The sequence below is a fragment of the Hyla sarda genome, chromosome 7, assembly GCF_029499605.1.
Source record: "Hyla sarda isolate aHylSar1 chromosome 7, aHylSar1.hap1, whole genome shotgun sequence".
NCBI lineage: Eukaryota > Metazoa > Chordata > Amphibia > Anura > Hylidae > Hyla > Hyla sarda.
Window position 1 is genome coordinate 163,564,745 of NC_079195.1, and position 19,732 is coordinate 163,584,476.

Consider the following 19,732-nt stretch of genomic DNA (forward strand, 5'->3'; position numbering starts at 1 on the left):
GGGGAGGGAAGATGTTTTGCTAATGTGCCCATATTTTATATGAACGAGGTAAAATACAAAACCTCATTGAGACCAGAAGGAGCCACAGATCTAAATTTATATATCCAAGAGGTTTCTTTTTGTAACAGACGTACATCTAAGTTGCCTCCACGAGGAGAGGGACGAATAACCTCAAGGGCTGCAAAAGATACCGTTCTAGGGTCACCACCATGGACTAGCTAGGGGTGTGTCACGCTGATGTGTGATGTCATTCACATGCTTACACACCCTACGTCTAAACTCCCTAATGGTCTTGCCTATGTAGTCCTTTGGGCAACTGCATTGACACAAATAGACCAGACCCCTTGTACGGCAGTTGACAAAGTCCCTTAACATGAAAGACTCTCCTGTAGAGGAGCTACTGTTAGTTTTAGTCTTTCGCATGAAGGGACATGCCTTGCAACCGCCGCATTTAAAGGTCCCTGTGATGCGGCCGTCCAACCAAGTACCTGGTGCTGAGGGGCTGGTATAGTGACTATGGGTAAGTCGATCGCCCTTTAGTGACTTACAGAAGGGGTAGGAATTTGGGTGATCTGTCATTACCTTTTCCAACAGAGGGTCGGCTTGTAGAATAGACCAGTGTTTAGACTAAATTTTTAAGATCGCCGATCTATGCGTGTCATATGTGCCTATAATGCGAGTTGCCCCATCATCCAATTTTGGTGGAGTAGGTGCCAATAAAGCTGTCCAGTTTTTATTGCATGCAAACTGAAAGGCCCCCCTCAGCACATTTTTAGGGTATCCACGCTGTAGAAATCTATCACATAAATTACTGCCTTCCCGAAAGAAAGCCTGGTCAGTAGAACAATTTCTACGTACCCGTAGGTACTGACCCTTTGGGATCCCTTTCTTTAATGCTGGGGGATGAAAACTGGTCCAATGGAGCAAGCTATTAGTTGCTGTTGACTTCCTAAAGAGTGTAGATGATAAACCTCCTTCACCATTTTTAGTAATCCTAACATCAAGGAAAGCCAGTGTGTTAGCATCAATTTCATGCGTAAACCGGAGACCCAGCATGTTCTGATTTAGATGTTTCATGAAGGCTAAGAACATCTCATGTGTACCTGATCATACGACGAAAATATGGTCTATGTACCTGGCCCATAAGATGATGTGTTGGGTCCAGGTACATTCATCCGGTGGGAAGACTATGGTGTCCTCCCACCACCCCAGGAGGAGATTCGCATATGTGGGGGCACAAGGGCTCCCCATTGCGGTCCCCCTGAGCTGGTGACAAGTCTTCCCATCGAATAAAAAGTAATTATGGGTCAAAATGTACGACATGAGAGATATAACAAACTGATTGTGTAGTTGGAAGAAGTTACCTCTGCTTTTGAGAAAATATTCCACTGCCTTTAAACTAAAGTCGTGCAGTATCGAACTATAGAGAGCCTCGACGTCGATACTCGCAAGGAACATGCCCTCGCCAACATCTATGCCCTCTATCCTTTGTAGGAAATCCGTGGTATCCCTCACGTAAGACGGAAGTGCCGTCACGAATTTCCTCAGGACTCGATCCACATACACTCCCACAGTCTCTGTAACGGATCCATTACCAGAGACGATGGGGCGCCCTTTCAGATGACTGGTACCTTTATGCACGTTGGGCAAGCAGTAAAAGGTGGCAGTGGTAGGTTTAGGGGGTAATAGATAGTTAAACTCCTTCTCATTGATCAGTTTGTGTGTTTTAGCCTCCAGCAAGATTAATTTTAGATCTGTGACAAAGTGTAGAGTAGGATCAGATGACAATATCCCATAGTTCTCTCTACATGAGAGGAGATCCAGGCACATTTGTCTGTAGTTTTCATGATTCAATATGACCAAGATACCACCTTTGTCGGCTTGTTTTATTATAATTTTATCATTTTTCTCCAAGGCAATGAGAGCCTGCATTTCACCCTTGGTCATATTATATTGTTGGTAACCCCTAGATTGACTTAGACACTCGATTTCCCTCGTGACCACTTGTAGGAATATGTCAATGCTGGTGAGGTCTGACATGGGAGGCATAAGGGTACTCTTAGGTCGAAGGTCTGTAAATGGACCCTCCCCAGGTTCGCTAGTACCTTCCTCCTCGAACTCACTGAGGATGCGTATACCCGCTAAAGAACCATCTCCATGCATTGACGTTTGTCATAAAGACAAAAGAATCTATGCCATCTGAGCTTCCTACAGAACAAATGCAGATCCTTAATCCATGAGAACCTATGAAATCTATTTACTGGTACAAACGATAGACCTTTTTTGTTCATTTGTGAGAGAATAATCAGAAACATTGATTATTTCAAGGGTATCACTTCCTACTAGATTGTTTGCTGATGGCGTGATAGTTCCTCCTCTAAAAAAAAGGGATGAGGAGGATGCCAAAGAGGAGGAGGAAGAGGCATTTCCCAACGGTGGGTTGCCCTTTGAGTTGACCTCTCGTCTGGGGTTCCGACGATGCGGAGCCCCTGAGCCATTTCTTCTTCCTCTTGCACCCCTCCTGTTTTGGCCCCCTCGACCACGATTCGACCATTGTTGGTTATTGTTTTTTCTTATTGGAGTCCAATGATTCCTGTTCAGATGCAGAGGTATCCGTAATTTGGCTTTTCCCCTGCCCTGGGGTGCCAAAGTCATAAGCTTTCTTAGTCCTAAATTCCGTTAGATCAAACGGAATTATATACAGGTGAGTGAATTCAGCAAGGGCTGCCTTCATTGGCCTGTGGATTACAGGGAGGGGCTAAAACACACTATTTTATCCAGATGCCGGGTCAGTGTCAGCATGGCCACTAGCAGTTCTCACACATCCTGCTCCTTATCGGCCATCCAGGATTGTCTCCCACCTGACTGCCCCCAGATTGTCCCCTGATGAACGGGGGGGGGGGGGGGGGGGCATGAAATGTGTTGGGACTATGCACCAGAGTGATCTACCAGTCAAACTCTGATAAGTATATGGGTTCAGTACTTTTTACTGCATTACAGACCTGTAGCCTTTGTAAGGTGATTGTGTGTCAGCTGATCCATGATTGTGTGAAGTCGACTGGGACTTTAGTAGTATTGACATTATCTGTTTCTTTACTAAACATCTGTGATTTGTTGTATACTACTGTATTATGGTGGATATCTTGTCTCAACAATAACTGGACATCTGTGATTTGTTATATACCACTGTAACTGGCTGTGCCTGCAATAACATCATCACCAGCATTGTGTAAATAGAGATTTTGGATGGCATATATGAACCCACATGTGTATGCATGCCATCTGCAATCCATACTTTATTTATTTTGGATATCTTTCTGAAATAAATGCTGGACAGCTTATATTATCATTAGGCTGCCCACCACTTGAGTGATCTAGGCTAAAATAATCTATTTTGATAAGTGACCTTATATCCATGGTCCATTATCCAGGTGTCTCTCACTGTGATATCATTAGATACAGATCATCCTTCCCTGTCCTATAGTCAGATAGGACTCCCCAGTGAGATAGAGAGCCCCTCTCCTTTTTGTCCTAGGACAGGTACATCTAAGGACAGAACAGGCTTATGTTCCTTATAAGGGCGTTAACTCCACCTAGCGGTAGGAGTAGCTGGAGGGAAACTATAGGGTGAGCTATAGGTAGTGGCCACATGCACCAATTGGCCTTATATACCACCCTGTAGGACCCTACCCAATCTTTCCCTACCTGTATCCCACCTTTAGGTAGGTAACACATACATATATTGACTGGTAAATACCTGTGTGCATTTTTTACTATATTATTAGTAAGACTGCAATTGTGACCAATTATCAGGGTTATTTTGCAGCAAAAATATTTGATTCAATTTTTCTTTTTGTGTTCGGATCATAAGTGGATCCTTTTTATGTGATATATTTATTAAAAGTTAAATTTTTGTGTTTTTTCGGTGAATTTACATTATTTATTAGATATACTGGAAAGACAGGAAAAAAAGTTATTTATTTCATGACTATTAAAGGGGCTCTAAGTTACTTTGATCAAAATGAACACAAAGAAGAAAGCACAATATTTTATGTGTATATTTAAAGAAGTCATTCTATTAAGACATCGTACTTTGTTGTCCTACAGCGGAGGCAGATTCACAGGTTGTGCAACCTTTGAGGCTGCATGGGGCCCTGAAGCTTGGAGTGGGTGGCTTTCCAAATACATTATTGTTCGAAATTATACTTTGCAGCAGTACCCAAGGATTGCAATAGGTGGCAGGAATGTCTGTAATAATCTGTAGTATGAACAGGGCATAAAAGAATATAGATCGGTTTTGGTGGGACTGTGGCATTATTGGGGGGAGTTTATTAGCCAAGGCAGGCTATATATGCAGGATGCTGCTGCTGGATGCCCATAGTAGTGTAATTAAGGTGTTTTAGTTAGACGATTATATTATGCTGACATTTGTTTAGTGAATAAATAATACATGAACTATATAAGTTGCATATGTGGGATGCATGTGCAATTTTTTCGGTGATTCCAAAATGTGCTGCACCTGCCTCATTATGTCTGTGTGTTGGTTGTGCATGTCTGGCTTGTGTGCATGTCTGGGTGATGTGTGTGTGCTTAACTGTGTGTCACTTAAGTCCTATTTATATATTTTTTGCAGGGTCCCTTTATATATATAAAATGCATGCTTACAGTTGAAAGGACTCAAATAATACTTTATTTGAAGATTTATTCTTACCACTGTTTTTGGTAGGTTTAGACAAGTCTTCATTGGACATTTGCTCATCCTCAGGATTACCTTTTCGACTTAACCGTTGACCAACAGTGGTCACGTGGGTGTAAAACTGGTCTCCAGTGACTTTGTGGTCTAGTGCAAGAGTGCGTAGTGTGACCTTTTTCCTGTGAGATCATCAGAGAGTGTGTAAAAACCAATTACAAGGGTGCATGTCTACGATGCTTCATGTTGGTCAGTGCCACTTCAAAGCTTTTACTTTGCTGTAGAACTGTTCCATCATATGTTCCATTTCAAGCCTTTTGAAACTGGGCCACAGTTCAGAATGAAGCAATATTATCTTCTGTACTACAAATAACCATTTAACTGTCAAAAAAGAGCACTGCTCGGTCATTACACACTCACGTATAGGCAGATTCTTCAGGTGATGGGATAGCTTCCTTTGGCCAGTTGATGAGACAGTTGAGGAAAATCAGGCAGGCTAAACTTGACCAGCCTAACATAAGCCCCATGAAAGAGACACCAGCTTCATATATAAGCTGCAGAAAGTTGAAATAAACACAATTAAGGTTAAAGGGGAAATATACTATTATTGTGCTGTTACAGATAAAGAAACAGATAAAAACATTGTGAAACAGATAAAGAAACAGCATCTAACTCTCTGGTTATAAGTGTGCTATTGCCAAGTATTTAGACAACTTACAACTCTGTAAAATGTTTTTGAACTTGCAGATGTAAGGGTCCATGCACACTTTAACCTGTGCAGTGGTCCTTCTACGGAGGGAGGATGGCTGAACTCTAAGCAACAGCTACTGTCAATGGTAGCTATACACTGTTGTCACCGTGCACTATATTCCTGTCTGTCATGAGGAGGATGCTGTAGAGTGATCTGCACTAAACAGGAATTGTGAGCCTAGTTTTAGATTTAGTGGTCAAAATGAAAAAGATTTCAGGAATATTTTATAATATAGATAGTAAAATAGAAAATTAGAAAACAACATTACAAAATATGTTTAACATAATAACTTAATTTAAACAATAGGGGATAAATTTAATTTTGCCGGAGTTCTCCTTTAACCCCTTAAGGACCAAGCTCATTTTAACCTAAAGGACCAGGCCAATTTCATTTTTGCATTTTCATTTTTCCCCCTCGCCTTCAAAAATCCATAACTCTTTTATATTTCCATCTACAGACCCATATAAGGGCTTGTTTTTTGCATGACCAATTGTACTTTGTAATGAAAGCTCTCATTTTACCATAAAATGTACGACAAACCCCAACATTTTTTTTTTTAGGGAGAAAATGAAAACCATAATTTTGCGCATTTTGAAGGGTTTAATTTTTTACACTGTACCTTTTACGGTAAAAATGACCTGTGTTCTTTATTCTGTGGGTCAATACAATTAAAATTATACCTATGGCTAGATACTTTTATATTTTTGTACCGCTTAAAAAAAACTAAAACTAAAACTTTTTGTACACAATCAGTAATCTAAAATCGCTTTATTTTGACCACCTATAACTTTTTAATTTTTCCATATATATGGTGGTATGAGGGCTAATTTTTTTGTGCCGCACTCTATACTTTTTATTGATACCACATTTGCATATATAAAACTTTTAGATAATTTTTTATACATTTTTTGGGGGAATAAAATGTGCCAAAAAAGCAGAATTTTTTTACTTTTTTTTATTTTTTACATTTACATCGTTCACCATACGGGATCATTAACATTATATTTTGATAGTTCGGACATTTACACATGCGGCAATACCAAATATGTTTATTAAAAAACTTTTGGGGGGTAAAATGGGAAAAATTTAAAATTTTCATTTTTATTGGAGGAGGGGAATTTAAATTTTTTAAATTTTTTCAACTCTTTTAACACTTTTTATGTCCCCATAGGGGACTATCTATAACAATCATTTGATTGCTAATACTGTTTAGTGCTATGCATAGGGCATAGCACTGAACAGTATTATCGGAGATCTTCTGCTCTGGTCTGCTCGATCTCAGACCAGAGCAGGAGACGCCGGGAGACAGACGGAGGCAGGTGATCGCGGATGTCGGCCATTACCGGCGGAACCTGCAGTGAGTCATACACAGGACGTAAATGTAGGTCCTGGTGCACTAAGTACCGGCACACAAGGACGTACATTTACATCCGTGGTCGTTAAGGGGTAAAATATCATCTGGCGGTCTGTAAATTCCGTCAGTGAAACTATAGTAAATAAAGCAGATATGAAATGTAAAAATACTCATTATGCAGTAAAAGTCAATATTTTAGAAAGACTATGTTCACATTATAATAATTTGACATTTGTGTCAATTTAGGCTAGTCAATTTTGGGATAAATGGTTGATATGTTTCCAAGAAATATCTATTGACATTTGTGTGCTTTCCCAAAGGGATACTCCGGTGGAAATTATTATTATTTAATTTTTTTCAAATCAACTGGTTCCAGAAAGTTAGACAGATTTGTAAATTACTTCTATTTAAAAATCTTAATCCTTCCAGTACTTCTCAGCTGCTGTATGCTCCAGAGGAAGTTCCTTTCTTTTTGAATTTATTTTTTGTCTGACCACAGTGCTCTCTGATGACACCTCTGTCCGTGTCAGGAACTGTCCAGAGCAGGAGCAAATCCCCATGGCAAACCTCTCCTGCTCCAGACAGTTCCTGATATGGACAGAGGTGTCAGCAGAGAGCACTGTGGTCAGACTACATGTAGAGGATGCCCCCTTGTCATGGTTACAGGCCTCGGTATAACAAGATCCCTAGAAATATCTCTGTACTGTCTATTTATATATTTTTACATTACAATCATATAACCCCTAAAATGTCTCTATTCTAATCCACCCATTTCCTTAATTACCTTGGTCGCTGTTCTCCACACACTCCAGTTCAGCCATGTTCTTTTTATATACAGGTGCCCAAAATTGGACACAATACTCCATGTGTGGTCTGACTAGTAATTTGTACAGAGGCATAACTATGTTTAATATTAAGTCCAGAAGTGCCCCTCCCTTTTGTTGTGTCCTGTACTAATTGTGAAAGGTAATTTTATTGCTAAAAAGAAAAAATATTTTTCTAAAAAACCTATGTAAAGAAAAAATGGAGCAGTTACTCATAGCAACCAATGAGATCTTTTGTTTTTCAGGGGCTTTTAAAAAAAATTAAAGAAGAAATCTCACCGGTTGCATGTCAACTAGTCAACTTTAACTCTATACAGGTTTTGATAGATCTGCCCACTTAATTATCTTATCAAGTCAAAGTGTAATTTATTTTGCCTTATTTTATCTTTTAAGCAGTTATGTTAACGCACAGTTCCTTCAAGCTTTGACAAAAAATGTTTTAACTTACCTTCAGGGCTGGGAAAGTGATAGCTGATGATGCATAAGATCCAATCATTAAAGACATCATGGTGGAACGCAGGCTTCCAAACATATTAGGTAACTGAAACAAGACAAATGTCAGGAATTGATTTATTTACTTTAGTTGCACCCATTTACCTGATTTATTATTTAGTCCTTTTAGGAAGTTTTTGTTCTTTAGTTCTATCAATGACTGTTGTAATACAAACATTTGCTGAAGGTGGGTCAATAGTAATGTTGCTTGTGTACATGAAAGAAAGATTTCACATGTTTCAGACTCCACCACCTTTTCACATCACTGTAAAGTCTCATGTACATTACCATATTTCAAATATGTTTCATAGAGCCATAATACCTATAGCAGTCTAGTGGCCTCCCCGAAGCACCCTATGCCATGTTGTCTGTTACACAAAAGAACATTTCCAGGGAATTCTTGTCCTATGCTAAAGGTGCCTACAGGTATGAGATGTGATGTTATTGCCTCTACAGGACACTATTATCAGCTTGGTTCTCAATTGCAAAAAATATAAAGCCAATAATGAATATAGAGCACTAGGTAATAGTAAGGCAAGGACAAATTATAGTGGCTCAGACATCACCCCTATACTGCCTCCATATTGACTGGGAGAGCTGTTTGCAAAGCATTATGGGTTTACCTGAGGTCTTGTGATATGGAGTCATACATATAGCATCTCTTAGAAAACACTCAAAAATTTACATACAATGGAGGTTAAACTAACAGGCCTATAATTTCACTTTTTGGCCCCTTTTTGAATATAGGCACCACATTTGCTTTGAACCAGTCCTGGGGAACAAAACAACCTAAGGGGAACCCCCTTAGGAGAACCCTAAACTACAGACCCCCTAAAACTGTAACTTTATTGGACTCCGTAGAGTTATTGTAACCAAAAATGATTAAAATCACAAGTGATTTTAGTCGTTATATCCTGTCAGGTGCACCACTGCCAAAAACACCAATGATGTATATATATTAGTGGGGTTTAGTGTTAATGCTGTGTTAATGCACAGTCAATATATCCTATTATGACTACCACACTGTTTTGATAAGATTTTAAATAGAGATCTTGCTAGAGTACAGCGCTGCTGTTAAAAAACAAACACTATTGCCTCCCCGACATTTTGACGACAAATCGGCTTTGTCAAGGGCTCCGAGGCTAATGCGGGCTTTCAAGCATTCAACTCCCTTATATAGGCACAGCAGCTAATTTGGTAAGCCCAAATTCATATCCAAGATCTCCTGAGAGTGGTTCGTCATATTCCCATGCATGATTGCGGATTTGGAATGCGCTCCGTTATGAGTCTTCCGACAGTGCATATCACAGCACTTATACTTCAACCGTCCACTGCACATGATTTTGGATTTCCGTGCGCTCCGAGATAATAATTTCAACAGCGCATGTCCTAAAACTTACTCTCTATTCAGTCTCCATCTTCTGGGCATGATTCCGGACTTAGGTATCCTAAATGGCTTGTATAAGTATGCTGACCTATACAGATATAAACTGACCTGGCCCAAAATACATTTTAGGGTCCCACATAACGCCTCACTATGATGCCAAACTATGTGTAAGGTAAGTATACATTTACTCATCGGTTTAGAGAATATATAAATACTTTGTTGGTAATAATAAAATGCGGGCTGAGACTATTTATTTATACTTCACCTACTACTAATGAAACTGGAATATACGCTGTATTTATGGTTATGTGTTGAAATCCACTCATGGAACTATATCTATTGTTATAATTCATTCCACAAACATAACCAAAACTGCATACTTGTGTATAGGTAAACGACAATAAATGTTTCTGAAACCTTTAAGAAGGAGACATTAAATCTCTCTAAAAAATATAGTTATGATAAATCCATCATACCATAATATGTTACACACCAATTGGATAAACTAAGAGAATTGAACACTAATAATTTGGTTTACAAAGTATCAAATTGAATATTATTTATTGTATCTCTTTCCAGGAATGCAGGAAAAAAAAAACCTCATTAAGGATATTTGCTGTTCAACTAAATATCCACTTGGCCTTTTCCTTTAACAACCTATCAAGGTTTCCTTTTCTGGGACCACCGAATAGTTGTCGGAGACCCCAGAACTTAAGACTCTTCTTCATGTTATTCTGGTGTACTGACCTCACATGTATTGCCAAAGGAACTTCAGCTCCTGTTCTAAGCGTACTGATATGTTTACTTACTCTTCTACGTAACTCCTGCATGGTTTTCCCTACATAGATGAGGGGACATAGGCACATTGCCACATACACCACGTTTCTACTACTGCAATTCAAGACATGCCTTATTTCATATTGTTTTTCATCCGCTGTATTTTTGAAAGTTTTATTTTTTTGCATGTACTTACCTGACACACAGTGTCCACATGCAAATTAACCATTTGGTGGTTTTTGCAGCCATAGAGTCTATATAAGTCTATAATTAGAGTCTATATAAGGCAGTTGAATGCTTTAAAGCCCGCATTACCCTCAGATCCCTTGACAAACCCATTTCTTCAGCGAAACGTCGTGGAGGCTATAGTGTGTTTTTAGACAGCAGCGCTGTACTCTAGCAAGACCTCTATTTAAAATCTTATCAAAACAGGGTAGTAGCCTAATAGGATATATTGACTGTGCAAAGAGCCAATATTTTAATTTTTAACCTTTTTGCTATTTATATAGTTAAAGAACATTTTGGGGTTAGTTCTACTCTCTTTTGCAATAAGTCTTTCTGTCTCCACAACTGCGGCTTTTTTCTCTTTTTAACTTTTTTTTTTTTCTATAGCTTTTCAATGCTCCTTCACTGCCCCCCTGTTTCAGTATCTGAAATGCTTTTTTTTGTCATTTATTGCCACCTTAAAGGAAAACTGTCAGCTTTCTTCCCCCGCACTAACCAGCAGTACTGGCTGGTAGTGCGGGGGAGCGCTGATCAGTTTCAAGCTTACTGTGCCGGGATCCGCCGCGCCTTTCGGCCATAATCTTCTATTTTTGGTATATTCAAATGAGGTGCTAACTGGCACTCTAACGTCAGTGCCAGGCCGCAGTGCCGCCCAGCTCATCAATATTCCTCCCCTCTCTCTTCATTACAGAGAGGGAGAAGAGGGAGAGGCGGAGGGAGGGGAGGAATATTGATAAGCTGGGAGGCGCTGTGGCCTGGCACTGATGTCAGAGTGCCAGTTAGCACCTCATTTGACTATACCGAAAATAGAAGATTAAGGCCGAACGGCGTGGCGGATCTGGGTGCGGTAAGGATCAAACTGATCAGTATCCCCCACACTTCCAGCCAGTACCGCTGGTTAGTGCAGGGGGAGAAAGCTGACAGTTTTCCTTTAACAATTTTATTCATCCACACTGGTTTTCTCCTAGTCCAGACCTTTTTATTCCCATAAGGTATGTGTACAGTAAAAATTTATGATAGTCTCCCATTTAGTGTCAGTATTTTTGTTTTTGAAGATATTTTCCCAAATTAAATTGTTAAGGGCCTCTCTGAGTTGATCAAGCTTTGCCTTCCTAAAGGTCATTGTTTTTGTGGCCCCTCGAGAGATTCCCTTATTGAAGAACAAGTTATAATGTATTATATGATGATCACTATTTCCTAGGTTTCCTCCTACCTGCCCATTAGTTACTTTGTCAGGGAGATCCGTCTGGTCGGGTCCTACACAGTTTGGGACAGATAATTACATTAAGCTATAGTCAGAAACCTGTTTCCGTTATGAGATTCACAGGTCTCAGTCTCCCAGTTTATGTCGGGATAGTTAAAGTCCCCTATAATAACCACCTCTTTATTATTTGCTGCCTTGTTTATTTGCCTCAGTAATTGATCTTCTGCCTCTTCCATTATATTTGACGGCTTATAGCAAACCCACATCAGAATTTTATTATTTTTATCTCCATATATTTCTACCGCTAATGACTTCACATTATTGTTTCCTCACATATATCTTCCCGCAGTGTGGCCTTCAGACTGGACTTTACATAAAGGCAAACGCCTCCCCCTGTATGTTGATCGCCCAGTCATAGCTATCATCCAACCTAGTCTCTGTTATACCCACTATGTCATAATTCTCCTCAGACATTATCAACTCCAATTTGTCAGTTTTATTGGTTAGACTTCTGGCATTGGTCAACATGCAACTCAAAGGTGCGTGTTTTTTTTCTATCCCTATTAACCCCTCCCAACGCTCCACCCCCAGATACATTAATAAGTCCCACCTCTCTATCTACACTATCTTCCCCCTCTATGTTATAGATTCCCTTGCCCCCCACCCATTCCCTAGTTTAAACACTTCTCCACCCTTATGGCCATCTTCTTCCCAAGATCAGCTCCACCCTTCCTATTGAGGTGCAGCCCATCAATACTATAGAACCTGCATCCCACAGAGGAGTTGGCTCAGTTCTTACCTGAACCCAAACCCCTCCTTCCTTAACCAGCTTCTGAGCCACTTGTTTACCTCCCTGATCTCTCGCTGCCTCTCTGGTGTGGCCTATGGTACAGGTAATATTTCAGAATACTATCTTGGAGGTCCTTGCCTTCAGCTTGCAGGCCTATGTCCCTGAAATTTTTTTTTACTGGCACTCCACCTACCTCGTACTCTCAAATGTGCACCATGACTCCTGGGTCCTTTCCAGCCCCACCCAGCAACCTGTCAACCCGATCCGCGATGTGCCAAACTTGAGCTCCAGGCAGAGAACAAACAGTTCACAGATTGCCCTGTCTGTCCCCTAATAATTTATTCCCCCACTACCAGCACCGGTCTGGCCTGCCCTGCGCTCCTCCTTCCCTCCTTACTGGACCCCTCTGTCTGTCAGAGGCTGTGTCTTGCTGCAGCAGTGCTAACTCTGAACTAACATCCCCCTCATCTGCCAACCAGGCAAACTTGTTGAGGTATGTAAGATTAGGACTAGCCTACTTTGAGCAAGATGTACACTGGACTGCATATTCCAACATGGAGAACATGTTAGTTTTGGGGATTTGGCAGATAAACAGTAAAAACAGACCGTTAATATTTCAATTAAACTCTCTCTAAACTCCCTGAATTTAAAGGGGTTATCCAAGAAAAACTTTTTTTTTTATATATTTATCAACTGGCTCCAGAAGGTTAAACAGATTTGTAAATTACTTCTATTAAAAAAAATCTTAATCCTTTCAGTACTTTTTAGCTGCTGAAGTTGAGTTGTTCTTTTCTGTCTAAGTGCTCTTATGACACGTGTCTCGGGAACTGTCCAAAGTAGAATCAAATCCCCATAGCAAACCTATTCTACTCTGTGCAGTTCCTGAGACAAGCAGAGAGCACTGTTGCCAGACAGAAAAGAACAAGTCAACTTCAGCAGCTGATAATTATTGAAAGGAGTAAGATTTTTTAATAGAAGTAATTTACAAATCTGTTTAACTTTCTGGAGCCAGTTGATATATATATATAAAAAAAAAAGTTTTTCCTGGAATACCCCTTTAAAGTCATTTAACCCCTTAAGGACCAGGCCCATTTTGGCCTTAAGGACCAGAGCATTTTTTCAACATCTGACCACTGTCACTTTAAGCATTAATAACTCTGGGATGCTTTTACCTTTCATTCTGATTCCGAGATAGTTTTTGTGACATATTCTACTTTATGTTAGTGGTAAAATTTCATCCTTACTTGCATCATTTCTTGGTGAAAATTCCCAAATTTTAACCTTGAAGCTCTCTGCTTGTAATGAAAATAGACATTCCAAATAAATGATATTTTTATTCACAAATACAATATGTCTACTTTATGTTTGCATCATAAAGTTGACATGTTTTTACTTTCGGAAGACATCAGAGGACTTTAAAGTTTTCCATTTAAAGTTGCAATTTTCCAATTTTTCACAAAACTTTCAAAATCGGAATTTTTCATGGACCAGCCCAGGTTTGAAGTGGAATTGAAGGGCTTTCTTATTAGAAATACCCCATAAATTACCCCATTATAAAACTGTACCCCTCAAAGTATTCAAAATGACATTCAGTAAGTGTGTTAACCCTTTAGATGTTTCACAGGAATAGCAGCAAAGTGAAGGAGAAAATTCAAAATCTTCATTTTTTACATTCGCATGTTCTTGTAGACCCAGTATTAGAATTTTTACAAGGGGTAATAGGAGAAAATTCCTCTCAAAATTTGAAACCCAATTTCTCTCGAGTAAGGAAATACCTCATATGTGTATGTCAAGTGTTCGGAGGTCTCAGAAGGGAAGGAGCGACAGTGGGATTTTGGAGAGCGAGTTTTTCTGAAATGTTTTTTTGGGGGGCATGTCGCATTTAGGAAGCCCCTATGGTGCCATAACAGCAGAAAAAAAACCACATGGCATACTATTTTGGAAACTATACCCCTCAAGGAACGTAACAAGGGGTCCAGTGAGCCTTAACACCCCACAGGTGTTTGACGACTTTTCGTTAAAGTCGGATGTGTAAATGAAAAAAAAAATGTCACTAAAGTGCAGTTTTTTCCAAAATTTACCATTTTTACAAGGGTAATGGGAGACAACGACCCCCAAAATGTGTAACCCCATCTCTTCTGAGTATAGAAATACCCCATGTTAGGACTTAAAATGCTCTGCGGGTGAACTACAATGCTCAGAAGAGAAGGAGTCACATTTGGCTTTTGGAAACAAATTTTGCTGAAATGGTTTTTGGGGGGCATGTCCAATTTAAGAAGCCCCTATGGTGCCAGAACCGCAAAAAAAACACACATGGCATACTATTTTGGAAACTACACCCCCTCAAGGAATGTAACAAGAGGTACAGAGAGCCTTAACACCTCACAGGTGTTTGACGACTTTTTGTTAAAGTTGGATGTGTAAATGAAAAAAAATGCTTTCACAAAAATGCTGTTTTTTCCCCAAATTTTACATTTTTACAAGTGGTAATAGGAGTAAATTACCCCCAAAATTTGTAACCCCATTTCTTCTGAGTATGAAAATACCCCATGTGTGGAGGTAAAGTACTCTGCTGGTGCACTACAATGCTCAGAAGAGGAGGAGCGCCATTGAGCTTTTGGAAAGAGAATTTGTTTGGAATGGAAGTCAGGGGCCATGTGCGTTTACAAAGCCCCCCGTGGTGCCAGAACAGTGGACCCCCCCCCCCACATAAGACTCCATTTTGGAAACTAAACCCCTCACAGAATTTAATAAGGGGTGCAGTGAGTATTTACACCCCAATGGCGTTTGACAGATCTTTGGAACAGTGGGCTATGCAAATGAAATTACATTTTTTATTTTCACGGACCACTGTTCCAAAAATCTGTCAGACACCTGTGGGGTGTAAATGCTCACTGTACCACTTATCACATTATGTGAGGGTGTAGTTTCCAAAATGGGGTCACATGTGGGGAGGGTCCATTGTTCTGGCACTATGGGGGTTTTGTAAACACACATGGCCTTCAATTCCGGACAAATTTTCTCTTCAAAAGCCCAATGGCGCTCCCTCTCTTCTGAGCATTGCAGTGCATCCGCAGAGCACTTTACATCCACATATGGGGTATGTTCTTACTCAGAAGAAATGGGGATAAAAAAGTGGGGGTCTTTTTTCCTATTTTCCCTTGCGAAAATGAAAAATTTAGGGTAACACCAGCATTTTAGTGAAAATTATTATTTTTTTTTTTGCATTTTCCCATCCAACTTTACCGAAAATTCGTGAAACACTTGTGGGGTATTAAGGCTCACTATTCCCCTTGTTACATTCCATGAGGGGTTTTGTTTCCAAAATGGGGTCACATGTGGGTATTTTTTTTTTTGCCTTTATGTCAGAACCGCTGTAAAATCAGCCACCCCTGTGTAAATCACCAATTTAGACTTCAAATGTACATAGTGCGCTCTTACTCCTGAACCTTGTGCGTCCGCAGAGCATTTTACGCCCACATATGGGGTATTTCCGTACTCAGGAGAAATTGTGTTACAAATTTTGCGGGTCTTTTTTTCCTTTTAATGCTTGTGAAAATAAAAAGTATGGGGCAACACCAGCGTGTTAGTGTAAAAAATTTTTTTTACACTAACAGGCTTGTGTAGACCCCAACTTCTCCTTTTTATAAGGGGTAAAAGGAGAAAAATCCCCCCAAAATTTGTAGTGCAATTTCTCCCGAGTACGGAAATACCCCATATGTGGCCCTAAACTGTTTCCTTGAAATACGACAGGGCTCTGAAGTGAGAGAGCGCCGTGCGCATTTGAGGACTAAATTAAGGATTGTATAGGTGTGGACATAAGGGTATTCTATGCCAGTGATTCCCAAACAGGATGTCTCCAGCTGTTTCTAAACTCCTAGCATGCCTGGACAGTCAGTGGCTGTCCGGAAATGCTGGGAGTTGTTGTTTTGCAACAGCTGGAGGCTCTGTTTTGGAAACACTGCCGTACAATACTTTTTTCATTTTTTATTGGGGGGGGGGGGGGGGGGGAACGACAGTGTAAGGGGGTGTATATTTAGTGTTTTACCCTTTATTTTGTATGAGTGTAGTGTAGTGTTTTTAGGGTACATTCGCACTGGTGGGATTACGGTGAGTTTCCCGCTAGGAGTTTGCGTTGCGGGGAAAAATTTGCCGTAGCTCAAACTTGAAGCAGGAAACTCACTGTAAACTCGCCCGTGTGAATGTACCCTGTACATTCACATGGGGAGGGAAAACCTCCAGCTGTTTCAAAACTACAACTCCCAGCATGTACTGACAGACCGTGCATGCTGGGAGTTGTACTTTTGCAACAGCTGGAGGCACACTGGTTGGAAAACCTTCAGTTAGGTTCTGTTACCTAACTCAGTATTTTACCAACCAGTGTGCCTCCAGCTGTTGCAAAACTACAACTCCCAGCATGTGCTGATCACCGAAGGTCATGCTGGGAGATGTAGTTATGCAACAGCTGGAGGTACCCAACTACAACTTCTAGCATGCCGAGACAGCTGTTTGCTGTTTGGGCATGCTGGGATTTGCAGTTTTGCAACATCTGGAGGGCTACCGTTTAGAGACCACTGCACAGTGATCTCCAAACTGTGGCCTTCCAGATGTTGCAAAACTACAAATCCCAGCATGCCCAGACAGCAAACTGCTGTGTGGGCATGCTGGGAGTTGTAGTTTTGCAACATCTGGAGGACTACAGTTTAGAGACCACTGTATAGTGGTCTCAAACTGTAGTCCTCCAGATGTTGCTAGGCAACTCACCGGCTTCCGTAGGATACAGGGAGCCGCATCGCTGTCCTCTTCTGCTGCCGATCCCTGCGGCCGATTGCTACCTGCTGCCGCCACAGATGAGAAAGAGGACTTCGGCTCCGGTCCTCCGGTCCTCCTTGGTCGCTTCTAGATGACAATAGCAGGGATAGGAGGGGTGGCACCCCTGCCACCTCACTCCTATCCCTTCAGGGGGATCGTGGGTGTCTTAGACAACCACGATCCCCCTTATTCTCCGGGATACCATAGACCCATATGACCCAGAATCGGTGATTTGCGCCGATCGCCGACATGGGGAGGGTCTGATGACCCCCTTGGGCATTTGCGCGGGGTGCCTGCTGATCGATATCAGCAGTCACCCCTGTCCAGTCCCCTCCGGTGCGCGGCGGGAACCGAAATTCCCATGGGCGTACAGTTACGCCCTTGGTCCTTAAGTACCAGGCAGCGAAGGCGTACCTGTACGCCTGTGGTCTATAAGTTGTTAATTTTAAGTCCCCACACTTTCATACTCACACATACTTGCATGAATCACACACAATTGCAAGCTCAACAATCGCTTAGTGTGTTTGCTTTTAAAGAAACAAAAAAAAACACCTCTCTTGCACTATCTGCTTGAAAGTGAATGCAAAAGCTATAGCTATAATGCATGAAAAAGTGAAAGAGTGGCAAAAAAAAGGAAACACCTACCATTAGAACTGGAAAAACCAGTTTTGAAACAAGTTCATATAACACAGTCTTATAGTGCCCCAGGCATAGAAGAATTTTAATTGAAAGTAGCTTCAAATGATTGTAAAATTCCTACTCTGGCATAAAAAAGAATGCATTTGTAAACTATAATGATAATTTATTAGGCCTTTTATGCCAGTTTTGTAGCACACAAAAGGCAGGGCTTAGTGGGGATGGGATGCCAAATGCCAGCCGGACAAATATACTATAATATATGCCAGAAATTGGGTTAAATCATAAAAAAATCTAATCCAGCTCGAAGCTGACATAGATTACAGTTTGTGCTATACAGATGCAAGGGAAAATATTTAATTAATTGGTGCCAGAAAGTTAAACATATTTGTAAATTACTTCTATTTAAAAATCTTAACCCTTCCAGTACTTAGCTGCTATATGCTCCACAGGAAGTTCTTTTCTTTTTGAATTTCCCTTCTGTCTGACCACAGTGCTCTCTGCTAACACCTCTGTCCATTTTAGGAACTGTCCAGAGTAGGAGCAAATCCCCATAGCAAACCTATCCTGCTCCAGGGGAGTACCTGTTAATGTGGAGCCAATTGTTGGCAGTAATCTTTGTTTATACAGAGTAATGGATCTATGAATTGTTATTGCTTTGGTCTCACATTAAGGTGTGGCTCCTGTTCACGCTATTTAGGATCCACTTACTAACTCAGGTCTGGTTTATAGTCTTGCTTTTTCTTATGTGCTCTGTGTCTATTTGTCTTATTTTCTGTATGTTTAATAATGTGCAGTTCAGTATCTAGTATTGGGAAGTGGTTTATTTTTATTTGGAAAGTTTCTCTTGTGGAATTCAAAGTTTTCACTTATTGATTTCTCTGGTCCTGATGTTCTCTGCTTGTAAAGTTTAGATAGTGTTGTCCTGTTTCTCAATTTGCCTTCCACCCTTGTTTGCACTCCATTTGAGCCATCCTGCGGACTACTACCATAGGTCCCTGGTATCTAATGGCGAGTCCCCATTGTGTATTATTGCTTCTGACAATGCTGCTTGTTGACTGGTCACCATATTCTGCCCCACCATAAGCCCTTGTGGTATCTGAGTAATTGAGCTATTGGCTACTGGAAGCAGGTGACTACTAAAAGTGAAACCTGATTTTACAGTCTTGTGAATTGTCAGCATCGTTAAAGATTGCTTAGAACTATTTCCATTAGGACTGGTGTACAAATTTTCAGTTTTAATAAATCCCCCAGGAATTGCATTCACTGCAGTATCATCATATTGTCACGATGCCGGCTGGCAGGTAGTGGATCCTCTGTGCCAGAGAGGGATTGGCGTGGACCGTGCTAGTGGACCGGTTCTAAGCCACTACTGGTTTTCACCAGAGCCCGCCGCAAAGCGGGATGGTCTTGCTGCGGCGGTAGTGACCAGGTCGTATCCACTAGCAACGGCTCACCTCTCTGGCTGCTGAAGATAGGCGCGGTACAAGGGAGTAGGCAAAAGCAAGGTCGGACGTAGCAGAAGGTCGGGGCAGGCAGCAAGGATCGTAGTCAGGGGCAACGGCAGAAGGTCTGGAAACACAGGCAAGGAACACACAAGGAACGCTTTCACTGGCACTAAGGCAACAAGATCCGGCAAGGGAGTGCAGGGGAAGTGAGGTGATATAGGGAAGTGCACAGGTGAACACACTGATTGGAACCACTGCGCCAATCAGCGGCGCAGTGGCCCTTTAAATCGCAGAGACCCGGCGCGCGCGCGCCCTAGGGAGCGGGGCCGCGCGCGCCGGGAC

The 19,732-nt window shown here is 41.1% G+C and overlaps 1 protein-coding gene across 1 annotated transcript in view; it reads right to left on the reverse strand.

Annotated features, from left to right (window-relative positions):
• Positions 1 to 19,732, reverse strand: part of SLC43A1 (solute carrier family 43 member 1) — a 154,195-nt gene that overhangs the window by 60,704 nt on the left and 73,759 nt on the right. The window contains exons 6-8 of the mRNA XM_056531175.1: positions 8,068 to 8,160; positions 5,111 to 5,244; positions 4,712 to 4,872 (exon numbers count right to left, since the gene is read on the reverse strand). Coding sequence (XP_056387150.1) covers positions 4,712 to 4,872; positions 5,111 to 5,244; positions 8,068 to 8,160 — 388 coding nt within the window. The remainder of the gene's footprint in view (positions 1 to 4,711; positions 4,873 to 5,110; positions 5,245 to 8,067; positions 8,161 to 19,732) is intronic.